This window comes from Gambusia affinis, linkage group LG23 (genome assembly GCF_019740435.1).
Source record: "Gambusia affinis linkage group LG23, SWU_Gaff_1.0, whole genome shotgun sequence".
Taxonomy (NCBI): domain Eukaryota; kingdom Metazoa; phylum Chordata; class Actinopteri; order Cyprinodontiformes; family Poeciliidae; genus Gambusia; species Gambusia affinis.
In genome coordinates this window covers 10,089,334-10,105,735 of record NC_057890.1, presented here as the reverse complement: position 1 = coordinate 10,105,735, position 16,402 = coordinate 10,089,334, and the positions used below count along the sequence as shown (strand labels likewise).

The 16,402-nt window shown below is 38.4% G+C and overlaps 1 protein-coding gene across 8 annotated transcripts; it reads left to right on the top strand.

Moving 5' to 3' along the window:
• cpsf6 (cleavage and polyadenylation specific factor 6) lies at positions 1-16,066 on the top strand. 8 transcript variants are annotated; one of them, XM_044108086.1, is made up of 11 exons: positions 1-133; positions 1,516-1,725; positions 1,829-1,932; positions 2,072-2,217; positions 2,372-2,548; positions 3,193-3,300; positions 4,306-4,804; positions 4,876-4,991; positions 6,036-6,189; positions 6,272-6,467; positions 13,039-16,066. In XM_044108086.1, the coding sequence occupies exons 1-10, from the start codon at positions 74-76 to the stop codon at positions 6,453-6,455; spliced, it is 1,758 nt and encodes a 585-aa protein (XP_043964021.1). In that variant the 5' UTR covers positions 1-73; the 3' UTR covers positions 6,456-6,467; positions 13,039-16,066. The 8 variants fall into 8 exon arrangements, with proteins under 8 accessions (XP_043964021.1, XP_043964019.1, XP_043964018.1 ...); XM_044108084.1 differs by having other exon boundaries at positions 6,269-6,467; XM_044108083.1 differs by having other exon boundaries at positions 2,363-2,548.
• The last annotated feature ends 336 nt before the right edge of the window (positions 16,067-16,402 follow it).

Here is a 16,402-nt window from a genome sequence, read left to right as displayed (position 1 = left end):
GGGGGCGTTAGTTGTCACTCTCTGGTCCATTGTTTCTGTTCTGCACCGGAGGAGCGGACCGAATTACGGGAAAATGGCGGACGGTGTGGATCATATCGACATCTACGCCGACGTCGAGGAGGAATTTAGCCAGGTATTAAGGCCTAAATTACCACACGATGTCCCCTAACTCAGGTTAGGGAACACCGGATTTTGGGTTTGGCAACGGTGTTTTGATGATATTCCCGTCGAATTATTGTCGAAATAGCTTGTCTCCTAACTAGGCCTCTTTCGCCATGCTGCAAGCCTGCAGCTCAGCCTCAATAGTTCGTCACCTGAAATATAAAGTGATCGATTTGAACATATATTTTTGCATACGTATTAATGTGCAACAAAATATTATTGTTTAATCATAAACACTTTGGAGCTTAGTGTATATTATTGGTTTTATCGTGCAGCGCACATCAGGCCTCGGCATGGTTCCCGCGACTAAAGCTAAGACGAGCCAAACAAACGCAGTTTCCTTAGCTAGCTTCGCACTATTTTCCAGAGAGTTGTTTAGTAGCGCTGTAGTTTTATTACTTAAAGCTAAATAAATATATTCTTATGTGAACAATTCTACTAAATATTACACTTGAATTGAGTGAAAATACATCTGGCTATAGCTTTGTGCTGTTAGCATATCTACTTGTTTCCTTTTATACACACACACACACACACGCCCCTCTTGTTTACTTCTTCTGTGGTTCTTGAGAAACTCCATTAGTTTTATCTCGGAAGTCAGTCATAAACAGATATGGGTTATCTACAAAAATGTTTTTTGTCAAATTCGCAGAAAACAGCGTATTTCTGCGAATTAGTAAAACTAATGTTAGCCATTGTGTGAATTAGATACGTGGATGTCTGCTGCACATTTACGCTTATTTTTTTCTTTTTTAGATATTTATACTGTGAGGTTTTGCTCTTCTCAACATTTTTATTCTAGTTGCAGATTTTTTATGATTGATTTCTATAGTGGTGTTAGACTCCAGCCTTTGGCAGCCATTATCTAGTAGCATGTGGATTCCAGCACACCTGAATTAAATAACAGAATTACCCCTTCATTCTGTGCTGTTAATGGCCCAATTATGTGATTCAGCTGTGTTGATGCAGAGACTCATCTAAAAGTTGCAGGAGATTTGCCCAATTCATTTCGGAATGACCAATTGCTTCTTTCCAAGTTTGAGATCTTGAAGAAATAACTGAATGGGGGGAAAAGCCTCAAAACTGTATATTTGCTCTTTTTCTGTTTAGGTCAGATTTATTTGGTTAAAAGTAGTCATCTTTCATAGGACATTTTATGCCAACCATAGATGATCTATGCCCCACTTTGGGAATGCTTTCAGCCTGATTATAACAATATTTAATTCTAAAGAAATTAATTTGCTGCCAGAAAATGCGGCTTTTGTGATTTCTGTAAATTGAGTGTTTAAGTTTGAGCTGGTATGGCTTAATTGCTACCCATGTTTACATTAATCTAATGATGTTTTATGACAGGAACCGGAGTACCCCCCTCATGAGCAGATCGATTTGTACGATGACGTAATATCCCCCTCAGCCAATAACGGAGATGCTCCGGAAGACCGCGACTACCTGGACTCGCTCCCTGCCCCAGGGGGCTCCGATGGGGGGAAGAGCGCCCCGCCCAATGTGGTTTACACCTACACAGGCAAAAGGATTGCCCTGTACATAGGAAACCTGACATGGGTGAGGACCTATTACAGCTCAGATTTGTGTTGAACCTCCAAACGTTCGATTTGTGTTTTGAATGAGCCCTGGTATGCTGACAATGCTGTCTTTTGTTTTGCAGTGGACAACAGACGAAGACCTGACAGAAGCTATTCGGTCAATAGGCATCTCAGATGTTCTTGAGATCAAGTTCTTTGAAAACCGAGCCAATGGCCAGTCTAAAGGGTGAGCTCATTGGTGTCTGCTGGTGGATATGTGATATGTCATTAGAAGTACCTTGAATCAAAGACAGTCTTGTACTCCAGTCTTTTAAGAAACAATTTTCCAGGCGGTATAAGTGCACGTCCTCCTCTGAATGTTCCAGGTTTGCCCTAGTGTGTGTCGGTTCAGAGGCATCGTCCAGAAAGCTAATGGACCTGTTGTCCAAGAGGGAGCTCCATGGACAGAATCCCATTGTCACACCATGCAATAAACAATCTCTGAGTCAGTTTGAGATGCAGTCACGTAAAAGTAAGTTGGCCATCTGCTCTCTTGGCACGTCTTTCTTAACTTTTTTTAAAATTTGTTTTAGGTTTGTAAAATAATCCTCTATTTGTTTATAAAGTCAGTTGGGACGAGCAAATAGAAATATGTCGGTTTGTTTTTATCATCTCTGATTGCACAGGTACCCAGTCGGGCCAGATGTCTGGAGAAGGCAAAGCCGGGCCTCCAGGCTCAGGCTCCCGTGGCGGATTCCCGATGGGCAGCCGCAGCAAAGGCAGGTTCCCTGGACCCCCTGGTCCCGGAAATGACCGCTTCCCCGGCCCTGTGGGGCCCGGAGGCCCGCCACCACACTTCCCAGGTTGGTTTGACGGCACACTTTGAGGGAAATACTAGAGGTGGTGTTGGGTGTCGAAAACACTTTATTACATGTGTTTTACTATATATAGGTTTTTCTTTTTAAATTAAGAAAAAAGAAAAAAACTCAAAAGTTTTGCAGTCTGTCCAAAAGATTCAGCCTGATTAGGTTGGCTTTTTATCACAAGGTTCTGCTCAACATACACACTATTACTTAGACTTGCATGGACTCAAAGCCACTCATGTACAGTTTTAGAGTTTTAATTTGTATTGCCAGAATTGTGTTTGTGCTTATCTTAATTTAGATTGTTCTTTGTCTGTCCTACTCTGCCTCCAGTTCAACTTTCCTGGCTGCAGTCCTTCGCTCGCTGATAGATTCCAGTTCCATTTCTTAACTAGCTGTTTGCTTAAAGCTTAACTTGGCGTCTTTTAGCTCTTCACAAGTCTTGTGTTGCCTGCATAATGCAAGAAGCAGAAGACATTATCGAAGCGCTTTTTTTTTTCTCCTCTCCGTGCAATCCTTTTCATACCTCATCTATTGCTTACTAACTGTTGCCCCTCCCCCACTGGGCTGCGTCAGGCCTTCAGTTCGGAGCCAGAAGTTTATGAAGGGAAGAGTGATGGTTGGTTTGCTTTCTTCCCCATTAGGCTCGGGAATGAGACCAGATCTGGTTAGCCACCATGATGGCCCTCTGATGGAAATGAATTTCAATCCCTTCCCGCCGGGGGGCAGGAACGGGAGCTGGCATAGCAGAGGTGAAACACCTCGATTGATCTGAATAATTTGATCAGTTATCTTTCTTCTCTGAAGACTTAGAAGCTTGGTGATGGACCTGTGGTACAAATTGTGTCAGGATAATGATCTTATTCAAGGTTCAGTTTACCAACTACACTCCCAACATACCAGTGCCTTACAAAAGTGTTTGGATCATTTCAACTTGGTCACATTTTGTTACAACTACAAACCTCAGTGTATTTTACTGCCATTTTGTCTGACTGGTAAACATAAAGTGCTGATTAATTATGAGGTGAACTGAAATGGAGAAATGTTTCCAGCCTCTTCACAGATAAAAATTTTAAAACTGATGACACAATAGTATCATCACAAGTTTGTCGTGTTCCTTACTTTTCTCCTTGCAAACTTTAATCGACCAAAGGTGGGTTTTGTTAATTAAGTGACTTCCGAAGGCATTTGGTGCTAAATTTAAATGTCTTTCTTTTGAGGAGAAAGGAAAAGAAAAAAATGGTCTTTCCGCTTCGCATAATGCATTGAAGTTTGTGGTTGTGTCGTAACACATTGAGGAAGTTTACATGCTATTAGTACTTTTGTAAGGCACATGTTATCAAATATAAGAAGCCTTTAAACAAGGTTTAAGTATTCCAGAAATGGTTCCTCCAGTGTCATCAGAAGAACCGTTGTCCATTAAATTATATTTTCAGGATATTAATTATATGAAGCACCAGCTTGCTTTCATCTGTCTGTCATTTGTCTCTGCTTTGCGTTCTCACCCAATCAGCATCTTAACATTTATTTGAAAGATGCTAAGAAAAGAAAGCTCTCCTAAGATGTTTTTCTTAGAGTTTTAATGTACTTTATGCTGTTTGTTGTTTTCCCATTTTGTGTTCTGATGTAGGAAAGACCTCCAGAACCTTTAACAACATGCTTATTTCTCCAGATCAGAGCTGTTTGGCTGTGCTGTAGCCAGAGGTTAAGCAGTTTGTTTTAAGTACATCTCTTCTTCTCCTTGTTATTCATTATAGGTGGGATTCAGGGACCTCCCCGTCCTCCTCCGGGCCCTCCTGGCCCCCCAGGGCCTCCAGGTCCTCCACCTCCTGGCCAAGGCCTTCCTCCTCCTCTGCCAGGCCCCCCGAATCGTGGCGACAGGCCTCCCCCACCGGTTCTCTTCCCTGCTCAGTTTGGTCAGCCACCGCTTGGACCTCTCCCTCCAGGACCTCCACCTGCAGGTTACGTCCCCCCTCCTGGTCCTCCACCACCTCATCAGGGCCCGCCTCCCCCAGGACCTTTTCCTCCTCGTCCTCCAGGCCCTATCGGACCCCCGTTGGCTTTGGCTCCACCCCCACACTTGCCAGGCCCTCCTCCAGGTGGGCCACCACCAGCTCCTCATGTGAACCCCGCCTTCTTCCCTCCGCCTGGAGGGAACAACATGCCCCCCAACGACAGCCGAGGCCCCCCAGGGCCAAACGACCTGTACGGACGGCCGCCGCCATATGATTCCAGAGATTACGGTCCTGGACGAGGGTAAGGGTAATGGAAGAAACTGTCTATCATTGACTCTATTTGTGACTGATCTCCTTATTGGCTCTTTGTAGAGACATGGAGTCATCACGGGGCCCTTTGAATGAGGCCGAATTTGAAGAGATCATGAACAGGAACAGAGCTATCTCCTCCAGCGCCATTTCCAGGGCCGTGTCTGATGCCAGCGCAGGTAACGAAGATACTATCAATAGCAAGAGAGCTCGAGCCGATGTTATCTGGAATTTTAGGCAAACATCTAAATGTTAAACGGTAGAGATGAAATAAAGCTCACAATTCAAGCAGAAATTAGTCAGGACCTGCAGCAGCTTAACCTGCCAACTGTAGATGATCACCAAACAAAATATCAAGCAAAATCCACAAATTGAACAGGGCTGCTTATGAATACATTTGCATAATTCATATAATTATTTATGTTGTAATAAAATCTCTTTCTTATTAATTAGCTAACAGAATTTGAATTTGAAGTGCAAAATTTCAAAGAAAATATTAACACTTTGATATCTTGGAACCTGATCCCAAGTTTTTTCTGTTTGGTTGAATTGCCTTCTACTTTCTGGTGTTTCCTAAATCCAGACAATAAATGTGTTTTCACAGTGCTTTTGTCATATTAAAAAAATCTCCAAAAACTGGTGATCAGAATCAAAAGCCTTTGTCACGTTTGAAGATTTAGTTTTATCCCAACTCTACACAAAACCCTTTCTTTGCTCCACCTTTTTGGTTGGCATGGATTGTACCCAGGCTAGCAGTCATTTTGTTTTCATGTTGACCAATCAAATTAAAGGCAAGGGAAAGTGATGCAGAATTTATATTATGACAGTAAATATTGTTTTAACAGTATTAGCTCTAACTATCGTGTCTCCACCTGAACTTTATGATCCCCACAGATAAATCGGTGTAGTGTGGGCGTCTGTGCAGTAAAAGTCCATCCACTTGATCAAGTTTGTTATCGACATGCAAAGAAAATAAATGGAACTTAACATCGCATCCAAAAACTCCTATTGGGACTTTTTGCTATTTGCTGGAAGAACAAATGGAAATGTTTTGTTAATACTGTGAACTGGAGTTGAATTGTCACTGCTTAGAAATATAGTTCAGACAAAGTTGTAGGGTTTTTTTTCCCTTTTGAGGTTTTGCATCAGTAATGAATTTCAACTTCTGGTAAATGTGTCACTTTCCAGATTCCCTGTTTAATGCATACCTCTCCCCCCTTTAGCTGATTATGGCAGTGCTATAGAGACTTTGGTGACGGCCATCAGTCTGATCAAGCAGTCCAAAGTTTCTGCAGACGACCGCTGCAAAGTCCTCATCAGTTCCCTGCAGGACTGTCTCCATGGCATAGAGTCGAAGAGCTACGGCTCTGTATCTAGGTAAGAACAAAGCAAAGCTGAAGAAAAAGAAGGTTTTATCTTGAAAACGCTGAGTCGACAAGCATTTCATTTCCACCAGAAGAGAACGCTCCCGAGAACGCAACCACAGCCGCTCCATAGAAAAGAGCCGGCGACACAAATCCCGCAGTCGAGACCGGCACGAGGATTATTACCGTGAGCGCAGCCGGGAGCGCGACCGCCACCGTGAGAGGGACCGGGACAGAGATCGTGAACGAGAGAGGGAGAGGGAGTACCGGCACCGCTAGATGTCAGGGCAGGTGGGTACAGCGTGGTGCTCTGTAGCCTTTTTAATTGGATCTGAACCAAAAAGTTGGAAGAGGAAAATAACAGAGATATGAAGCCTCTTCCTTTGCTCACTTCTTTGATTATTAAACTCCAACTAAATTGCGGTATGACATTTTACCTTCTGATATTACATGATATAAAAGCCATTGGGTAAAGAAAGTGTTAAGTGAGCAAGGAAATGGCTTTGAAAACTGAGCCTTATGGATTCAGGTAGGTGGAAAGGTGAGTCACCATTTTGTTTTACAATGTGAGCCATTGCACATGTTGTGTATATTTTCTGGGAAAATAAATGTAATGGTACATTTACAAAAGCTGAAAGTCCCGTAGCTAACTAATAAGTTTTTAGTTTTTATTGTTCAAGCTTATTATAGACTAACATTTCAACACCAGCTGTGTCTAAAACTGATCAGTGAGCTTCAAGCCTGTTCTGCTTTTGCAAGTTTGATGTCCTTCAGCTATGAAGCTCCTGATTCAGTGATTGTTTGTTGGAAGATGCACAGAGTGCTTTTATTTTATGCAATAGTCCATGTTTGCTATGCAACGCGTGAAACTGGAACAGGGTGGAATTTGTATTTGTGAAGTTACAGAAACACTAGCAGTCCCTGGAAATTCAGTGTTGGATGTATTTGTTACTTTTGGGCTTCAGAAGTTGGTAAATCACAAAGTTCACTGATCCTTTTATATATATATATATATATATATATATATATATATATATGTGTATATATATACATTTAATTTTTTTCTGGGTAGTTTTCGCTGCTTAACAATATTCTGGGCATCATCTGTGCACTCCTCTGTTGAAGGGATGATATCCTGCAGTACCTCTTAAGAATTGATTTATTCTGATTGTTCTATATTGACGATGATTAGGAATGTTAAACAGCTGAGTTTTGTGTTTTACCAACAGCTGTGAGCTTAGATCAAATGTGGAGCAACTTTTTTGGCTTGAATGTGAAGATTGTTTGAATCTTGACTGTTGGTATTTGGTGTCATTTAATGCCACACATTTGATGTCACATCTGTTCTCACAGTATCTATTGCAGAATCTGCATTTAACCTGACTTGTTTTATAAAATGCAGGTTATTACTTGAGTAGTTCTACTGTAGCTTTGTTGAATTTCACACAATTGAACCTCATTGTAAATTAAATTAACTAAATTAAACTAAATTAAATTAAATGCCACAGTTATGTAAATGTTTTAAGATTTTAAATAATAATCTAAAAAATATATAATATTGGTCATACTTTATAGTAGGGATGGGCATTTCAAACACCTGTAGTATGGCAAATTGTTTTAGGAGAAAACCTTATAATCCAATATTGAATATAGATCTCAGTGATCAAGATCCTAGAGCACAGGAAAAGTCATAGAATAATAATTATGATAAACTTTGGGTAAATAAAATTATTGCTTTACCCAACTATTATAGAATACAGTAGAAATACACTTTATTGTCCCACAATGGGAAAATTCTTCAAAGTGACAGGTAATGGAAACATGTAGGGTCACACAAAGATTAGAATATATAAAAACACAATTAAGAATAACAGTGAGGGCAAAATTACATCATGACACACTGTGCAGATAATAATAATAATTGTGTATTCACATGCAAGAGATTGCACAACTGAGTAGCATAATTTAAAAATGATAATGGATGTTTTTGCATTAAAAACAGACATTTACAATAAGTGACAATAAAACTGCAAATAGTGGAAATACCAAGAGGGATGTAAAAACTAATAGTTTGATAGTTTGTTGGGAACAGTGATTGTGATAGTGTGATACCTGATCTACTGTAACACCCCATTGCTCACTGACGATGCAGTAGTTTGTCACTGAACAAGCTCTGCTATGGTTTCCTGTTTTCCTAACATTTTGCAGCCACAAGTTAATATAAAATCAGTAAAAATACAAAAAAAAACTTTGAAAGCTCTAAACACTCACTTTACTTTAAGCTGATGTATCGCCCTCTTGTGGTAACAGCAACACACTACAGTCAGGGAGTGTAAAACGAGATGGAAATATCATACAACATTTTGTTGTTAAAGCCCAATGTAATTACTATAGCTTCAATAATCAGTGCCCATCCCTAGTTTACAGTCTTGAATGAATTATCCAGGTTGTGTCCCTGCATGGTATATTGTGCTGCCATTTTGGTCATGTCATACTAGTTGAAATGATCTATTTATTCTTTGTCACCAACGTCTCTAAGTAATTTTTATGATACATTGTTGGTGTTTTGCTTCTCAATTTAATCTGTAATATGTTGAGGCTACTCTTAGTCTTTTTGGGTCACTTTCTGATTAGTGTCACCCATGTTGTAATTGTTACTGGTTGGTACTGTCTACAGGGCACCATTTGCATGTTAAATAACATGCTACCTTGTGTATATCTTTGCTGTAGTTGAAATGTTGTTTGTGGTGTGCTGCTGCTTTGTTTAATGTCAGAAAAAATTGGACCTCAATTTAATAATGATCAGAGATCAGTAGGAACATTTATGGTTACCCAGCCCTCCGAGTCACTGAAGTCAAATGCACTTGTAGTGAGGAATTATGCATTGTGTATTTAATATATACTATTGCCTTTTTATTAGTGTCTCTGTTGTATGCCATGAAATATAAAGCAGGGTTATTAACATTTTGGTTTTGCTGAACTTTAGAAACAGGCAAAGCCTGTCACTTGGTAACCATTTTACTGCAATGTCCTTTTTAGTGCAGACTTTTGCTGAATCTTAGGTCTCAGTAAGTCAAACAACTTTGTATTCATATATGTGTCCTTAAATTATGCATTATTTGATTATTTCACATAAAAGTACTTTGTGTCCATTGGGAACGCTGTTTAAGATCAAAATCATATAGATTTTCTTTTTTTTTATTATATATTGAGTGGCAACAATTAAGTTTAGAAGCCTTGTTATCTGCACCAGGATTTTCTAACGCCTGTTGCCACAAAAAATGAAAAGGTACCCAGTGGACACAAGGCCTGATATTGAATGTGTGGACAATAAAATGCATTTGAGTAAAGTTTGAGAACTACTTCATTACTTTGGAAATGGGCAAAACATCATGTCCAAATATGGCCCATGTTCCATTGCTCCACGCCCTTCCATGTAATATTTCAGGAAAAGAGTCAGTCGTGTTATATATGTAGTTATGCCTGTTATGGTTTGGCCATCTGTTGTCAAAGTATGCTTTTTACTGTTGGTGTTCATAATCGTGAACTAAGTGTTTTTCAAAGTTTCTTGCTTTGCGATGCCTTAAGACACTTTGCCAGTATAATTATTGAAGAGGCATCTTCAATGTCCTTTGACAAAGAAGCAATTTGATCATGTCAAACCAGAGTCAAAAACTCTAAAAATAAAGGTTGGATCCAACTTGCAGTGACAAAATAAGGTCCAGTACATGGTCTATAGGGAATGTACACAGTTACAAGGAGTAGCAGATCAGAGTTTAAAGAAACCCTTTTTCAAGAAAATCTGGTCTTTGATTGTTTCTGTCATCGCACTAAAGTGAGTTTAAAAACACAAGCAAAAAACGTTTGGAGAAGTCTGCAATGTCTTCATATTATTGATTAGTCCAAGTTCGTCTGTTTTAAATCCAAATGCTTTTTGGACTCTAGATCAGGGGTCTGCAATGTACAAACCTTCCACAGTGGCGGCTGGCGCTCACAGGGGTTAAGGACCTCAACCACCTGTGAATAGCTAAAAACACCAAATACCTGCGGCTCCCCTGGGGGGAAAAAAAACAAACAAATGCCCATTGCTGCCTATTTTAATACTCCAAACAGACCTCTAAATAAATTCTGGCTTAGGAAGCAGGATTACTTTGGCACAGTGTTACTAGACATAGTTGGCATTTGCAAGCAGCCAGTCCAGGAGCTACAATCTTTTCCTGTGACCTCCAGGAAAAGAAATGAGAACCATGGATGTTATGGTGCGTTCACACACCAAACACATTTTGAGCGTTATGCGTGTCTGGTTTACATTCACAGTTTATGTGGAGGCATGTCGAGGGCCATTTCGAGCGTCTAGTGCAGCACGATTTGAACTGTTTGGAGCGTTTGTCGGGTCTAGCGCACCCAACGCTCCACATAGACTTTGAATGTCAGATGCTCAAAACGTCTGGTGGGAAAGCACCAAACGTGCACACCCTTCGACCTGGAAGCGTTAGACGCATTTGGTGTGAACGCACCATCAGCTTCCGTGGCATTATTGAGATGGTTTCCACATCACATATATTAATGTACACCTGCTGTTTCAGCAATTAAGTAGGCATTTCTAAGCATTTTAGAAAGGGTCTCGAGTATTGATGAAGTTCAGCTATTCACATGTGGCTGTGGTCCCCAACCCCTCTGAGTAAACTGAGTTTACTTAAACTTACATTAAAATGCTTAACAGTTGCGTTTGTGGGTCTAAACTGGTGTGTGGAGTAAGGAAAGAAATGTATTTGGTTTGTATAGGTTGCAGACCTCTGCTGTAGATTCAATATTCTGCTAAAAAACCTTAAGGGTTGCTATATATATATATTTTTAAATTACATTGGAGGTGCTAAATGCTGACTTCAGGATCTAAATTTAAATGAAACATCTGGTGGATTTAAGAGTTGATGGTCTGGATCTGAAACGTTTTGTGCCTCCTGTTAAAAGGCCTGGTTTGTAAAATGTAAAAAGCAAACCAACATTAAAAGTTGTGAGTTTAGAGAGACTGCTCAACCCTGGTTTGACTTTGATCTAATTGCCATTTACAAGCAGACATCGATGCATGTTTCATGTCTATAATTTGTAATGAACCTTTAATTATTCAGCAATTGATGTATTGCTCATAAAACTAGTATTGTGGGATGAATTATCTGCTTTTCCTTAATATTAATAGAAGATCTGAAACCAGAGTGAACTCTTGACCTTTTAATGTAGATATTTGTATCTTTGTCCCATAAAAGGTAAAGCTGGGATTGAAACAAATTAGATATTTCTGCCATTTTTCATGTAACATTCTTGAAGGGCTTGTAATATTGTAGGTATATACTGACTACATAGTTTGACACTATTTGCTGCCATACAGCCTCTTAAGTTTCCTGTTCTTTGCATGCTGCACTTTGTTGTGCTCAGGTGTTGACATAAAGTTTTCCATCTGCTTGATTTGCTCTGTTTGATAGATCTTAATGGGAAACATGACATTTTAGCATCTCGACATTGTTTCATGTAAAAGAAAAAGGTTGTACCTTTTTAAATATCAAGTTCACGGATTTTGGTGGCAGAATGTACATTTCAGAGTTTTAAAAAGTCAGTGATTATATATGTGTTGTTTTTTTTTTATGTTCAAAATTTTTTCAAAGGACCAGGTCTTGTTTTTCCTCCAAAATGCTTCAGTGCTAGTTTAGGACTTGAGATAATTCTTGTTTTTTGCTATTTAAACAAAAAATTAGTATTGGTATTTACAAGTGACACAAACACACAAAACGATGCTTTATCAACTTTCTGTGTATTGTTTGGAAGTTGTAGAATGTCATTTTTATTAAACTATTAGTTATTAAATGTTGTAGTTTTGCACAGCCTGTAGTCCTGTTTCACTAGATACCTTTTTATTTGTCTTAATGGTTCTTTGGTGCTGTTGTACTCTAATTTTGTCACAACTGAAGTCAAAAGAAAAAGTCCAGCTCTGAACAAGCTCTGAAGTGTCTTTGTTGGAAAAACACAGATCCACATTTTCAGTGTTTAGTTTTCTAGTCTGTCTTCCCAAAGCTGCAATTTTAAAATTAAGCAGGAAATTTTTCAGAAGCATAATATTGAAGCTGATTCAAATTTGGTGATATGAATTGAACTACATGAAATCTAAAATCTTTTTGCTCAAGGTATGAAGGTAGCACTTTTAAATTCTATTTTCCTTCTTTTGTACAAAATAATTTTACAATATTGTTGGCTGCAGCTGTGTTTATAAAATAAAACCTTAATTAACCAGTATAGTTTTGCTGTTTAAACTGTATGTAGCATGTTTCTCCATGTCCATCCCTGAATTTGGAATTTACTGAAGGTCATCTCTCTTACAAAATACCAAAAGTTAGTCTAACATGTTGCATGTCTACCTGGAGGTTCTCTGTCCATAAATGTATTGCCCATGAATATAGCTACTATTCAAGCTATCTACGTTAGACTATCGAAGGAACACTTTTAAGTATTCTTTTGTGTCTTCATGCGGAAACATTTCAAATAAGCTGCACTGTTGAAATTTGCATGATATTCTTGTGTATTCGCTGGGGTTGGGAGCAATTCACAATCAGCCGAGTGCAAAAAAAAAATAAAAAATTAATTTGCTATAAAGAAGAAATTGTGCCTCATTGTCCAGCATCTGTCGTAATCCCCACACAACGCAGTCTTTGTGCTGATGTAAACTTTAGCGCTGCGACTCAAAGTGACGGTAAATTGAACCCAGCCTTGGTGGACATATTCTGTAGCGTAGACGTTTATTGGTGAGTGGGGGAGTGTTTACTCTTGGGCTGGCTCCAAACCAAACTGCACCCTTCGTTTTGACACCTTTCAGCTCACGTGGATCAAGGATGGAAGGAAAAGGAGGAACGCTCTCAGTACACCATCACCCCGCTCACCCTGCATGACCGGACAGGACTACAACTACCAGCTCTTCCTGCACCCCCCTCCATGTCTCCTCTCTTTTCCTTCTCCACCCATCCCCCTCTCTCTGTTGTCTGCCTGACTAAGAGCAGTGGATGGAGGACCCTCATCTATGTAAGGCTTTTGTCCAAATGTCTATATTCATAACTAAAGATGAAAGAAAACTTTCCAAGCAGTTCTTTTATTTTTGTTTTTGTTTGACATAAAGACTAGTATGTGTGATGCTTTTTTCTTTCTTTCTTTTTTTTTTTTTGCAAAGAAACAATAAAATGGCTGTGCGACCCTTAAAATAGAAGACAAGCATCAAGTTCCTTTCATTTGTTTTTATTTGGCTCGCTGTACTATGTAAATTCAATATAGGCAAGTTTTTATAGGGTTCGTGTTTGACGTTTTCTCTCTTTCTCTCATTCTCATTTCTTCCTGGTTAGTATGTTTGTAAATGTCTGATTTTTGAATGAAAAACTAGATGGTGTTGTAATAAAAAAATGTTTGAGGTCCGCTCATCTGGTGAATTTCTCTACATGTTTGGTTCATTGATATTAAATGTATTTTTGCACTGATTTTATTTCACTTTTTATTATTTTTAATAATTCCAAATTTCACCAAGTAAGTGATCCTTTTCCTTGACATTTTGTTTCTCTTCAAATGGATGGGATTTTTCCAAGGTAAGACTTCAGTAGAATGTATTTTCGAATGTGAACAGACGATACAGTGTGAATCCAAAATGGACGGTCCTAGAGGCATTAAGATCATTTTTGGAAATCACGTCGTAAATTTAAAAAAGCCTGCTGCCGTTTGATGCGCTGCTTCACATGTAATTATGATGGATAGTTGTAACCAAAAGTGATGAAGACAAAAAGTTTGTGGTGCGTTTTCATCATGGTGAGCAATACTGTTGCATTGATTACCCATTTTCTTTTAGTCTATTGTAAAATCTGGTTAGTGTCGAATGCAAGTGCGAAGAGATGTTTACATTCACTCATTTTCATGGGATGTCACTAATTTGGAGCCTTTTCAGGATGTTTTTTGAGCTTTTTTTTTTTGCTGTGCTTTTTGTACAACAAAATCTGATTTTGTAGTCATCCATCAGCTGCTGGGATAATTCTGATTAAATGTATATATAGAATCTCTTAGTGAAAATCCTTTGTTTTAGTTTATTTCTTGTCTTAGTCCATGAATATTCAACAGTGTTCCAGCCAAGGCCGTTTAAGAAGTTCAGTCTGAAACTTGCGTCTTGATTAAAACATCAAGCCTTTGGTCTGTGTGAAAGTGAAAAAATTTTAAGGTGGTAATCTGTTCCACCCACTTGCAGTGAACCACTCCTGTAACATAATGCCTCCAACACCATGCTTGACCATGCTGTGAATTGCTTAATGTTTGGAGAAATTTGTTGTTTGCTCCCAGTTGTTATTTCCCTTAAAACCAGTTCACGTTGTGGGAAGAATGCTTTCAAATGTATCGCTAGTTCTCTAAATTATGACAGCAATGCCCATGATGAGTGCATGTAAACTTGTGATCAGAACGATATTACATGCACCTGAACTGTTTTTAAAACGCAATGTTAAAATGGGATTGATTGCCACTTGCATCAGCCTCTCTCTCACTTCACCACCCATCCTGTTGTTGCATTTGTGTCACTGTGAATGTCAGTTTGTCTTAAATATCTTTTGTTTTTACATTTAAGGAAATGCTTTTAAGAAGTTCTGCTTTTTTTTTCTTTTTCTTTTTTATAACTGTCTGAGACCAAATTTTGAATTGCGACATAAAATAGATGTATTTGTTTCAGTACAGATCTACTTTTTGAATTGTAAAATAAAATAAAAATTGTAAAAATTGCTAATCCATGTTAAGAATCTAGAGCTGCTCCAACCGTGTCTCAAAACATAGCACGTTTTTTCCGTTTTGCTTAAGTCACATATCCATATAGGCAGATGTTAAAGGAGGGGGGAAAACATATTTTTGTTGTATTTGGATTTTATTCTCCACTTGACATTGCCTACTGTTATCATCTCACCCTAATTTTATTTTTGACATAATCTGAGAGTTTACATTTCAAGTGTTATCTGGGGGAAACAAGAGGACATTGAAAGATTGCTCGTGACAATTTGAGCGCAAACGTGTGTCCTGATGATGCTCTTGCAGAATGTTTTTCGTCGGTGTGTTGTATTGTGTTTTGTACTCACAAATGTTCACATTATCTTATGACCCTGTTAACTCTGTTAATAGTAATGGAGACGGGTGTATTAGATTTTTAGTGAACCGGTAAGTAGAATTTTTATTTTTTATTTTTTTTATGCTTGCGTCAGAAATTTGGTCAATGTTTTTATCGTTTAATGACAATGGCACTTTAATCGAAACAGAAAATCTTTAAGTGAAATTGTTCAAATATGATTGGCTTATGTTTTTGTCCTGTCATATTGTTTCTAAAGAAAATAATCTAAAATTGTTTTAATGTACATGAGCATGTAAAGAACTATAAGAGAAAAATCCTTTGCGTTTTGGTTAAAGTGTTGGTCAGTTTCGTGCCGACCTTTTTCCACAGCAAAAAGGTAAGTGTTGTTCAGGTCTGCCTGCCCTGGAGAAGAAGTAAGGAGGAGCCTGAATAACCGCTGGTTCGAGCAAGACTACTACACAAAACATGAAAAGTAACCTTTTTAATGTTTTCAATTTAAGTTAAATTGAATTTATTGGATATATGGAATAGTCTTATTTGAACTAACAATGCTTTCTCCCTAGAACAGAATTGGGAAATAAGTGGGCAATTAAAAAGCTCAGATTTTCACATGATCTTTCTCATAATACAGTTCAGTGTGGGAGGGTTTGGTATACTATTGGTTATTTATTTTGAAACTTAATTGGGATGAGGTATTTGCCATAGGAACACAGTGGTGGTAGATTCACATTGCTGATTTTTACTAATAAAATTCTTTTGCATTCCCTTTTTGTTTCATTTGTACTTTATCAAAAATGTCTTCAGTTTTAAACATTGAAGCACAATGTAGCGACATATACTGGACTAAATTGTAATTTCAAGTATTGGCCGAGTACAAATATAAGAAATTTAGGTTATTTTTTTGTTCATGGTCAATGCAGAGGATTAAAAATATATTAATTTCTACCACACAAAAATGTCACTGGCTTGTGATCTTAATTATTGTGCTTCTGCTATTGTTGGGGTTATTGTGAGAATGTTGTGAATCATCAGTCCCTCGAGAATAATGGAGCCTCTTATTTCAAGCAATTAGTGCAGAGAAAGGAGTAATTCTGCAACCAGT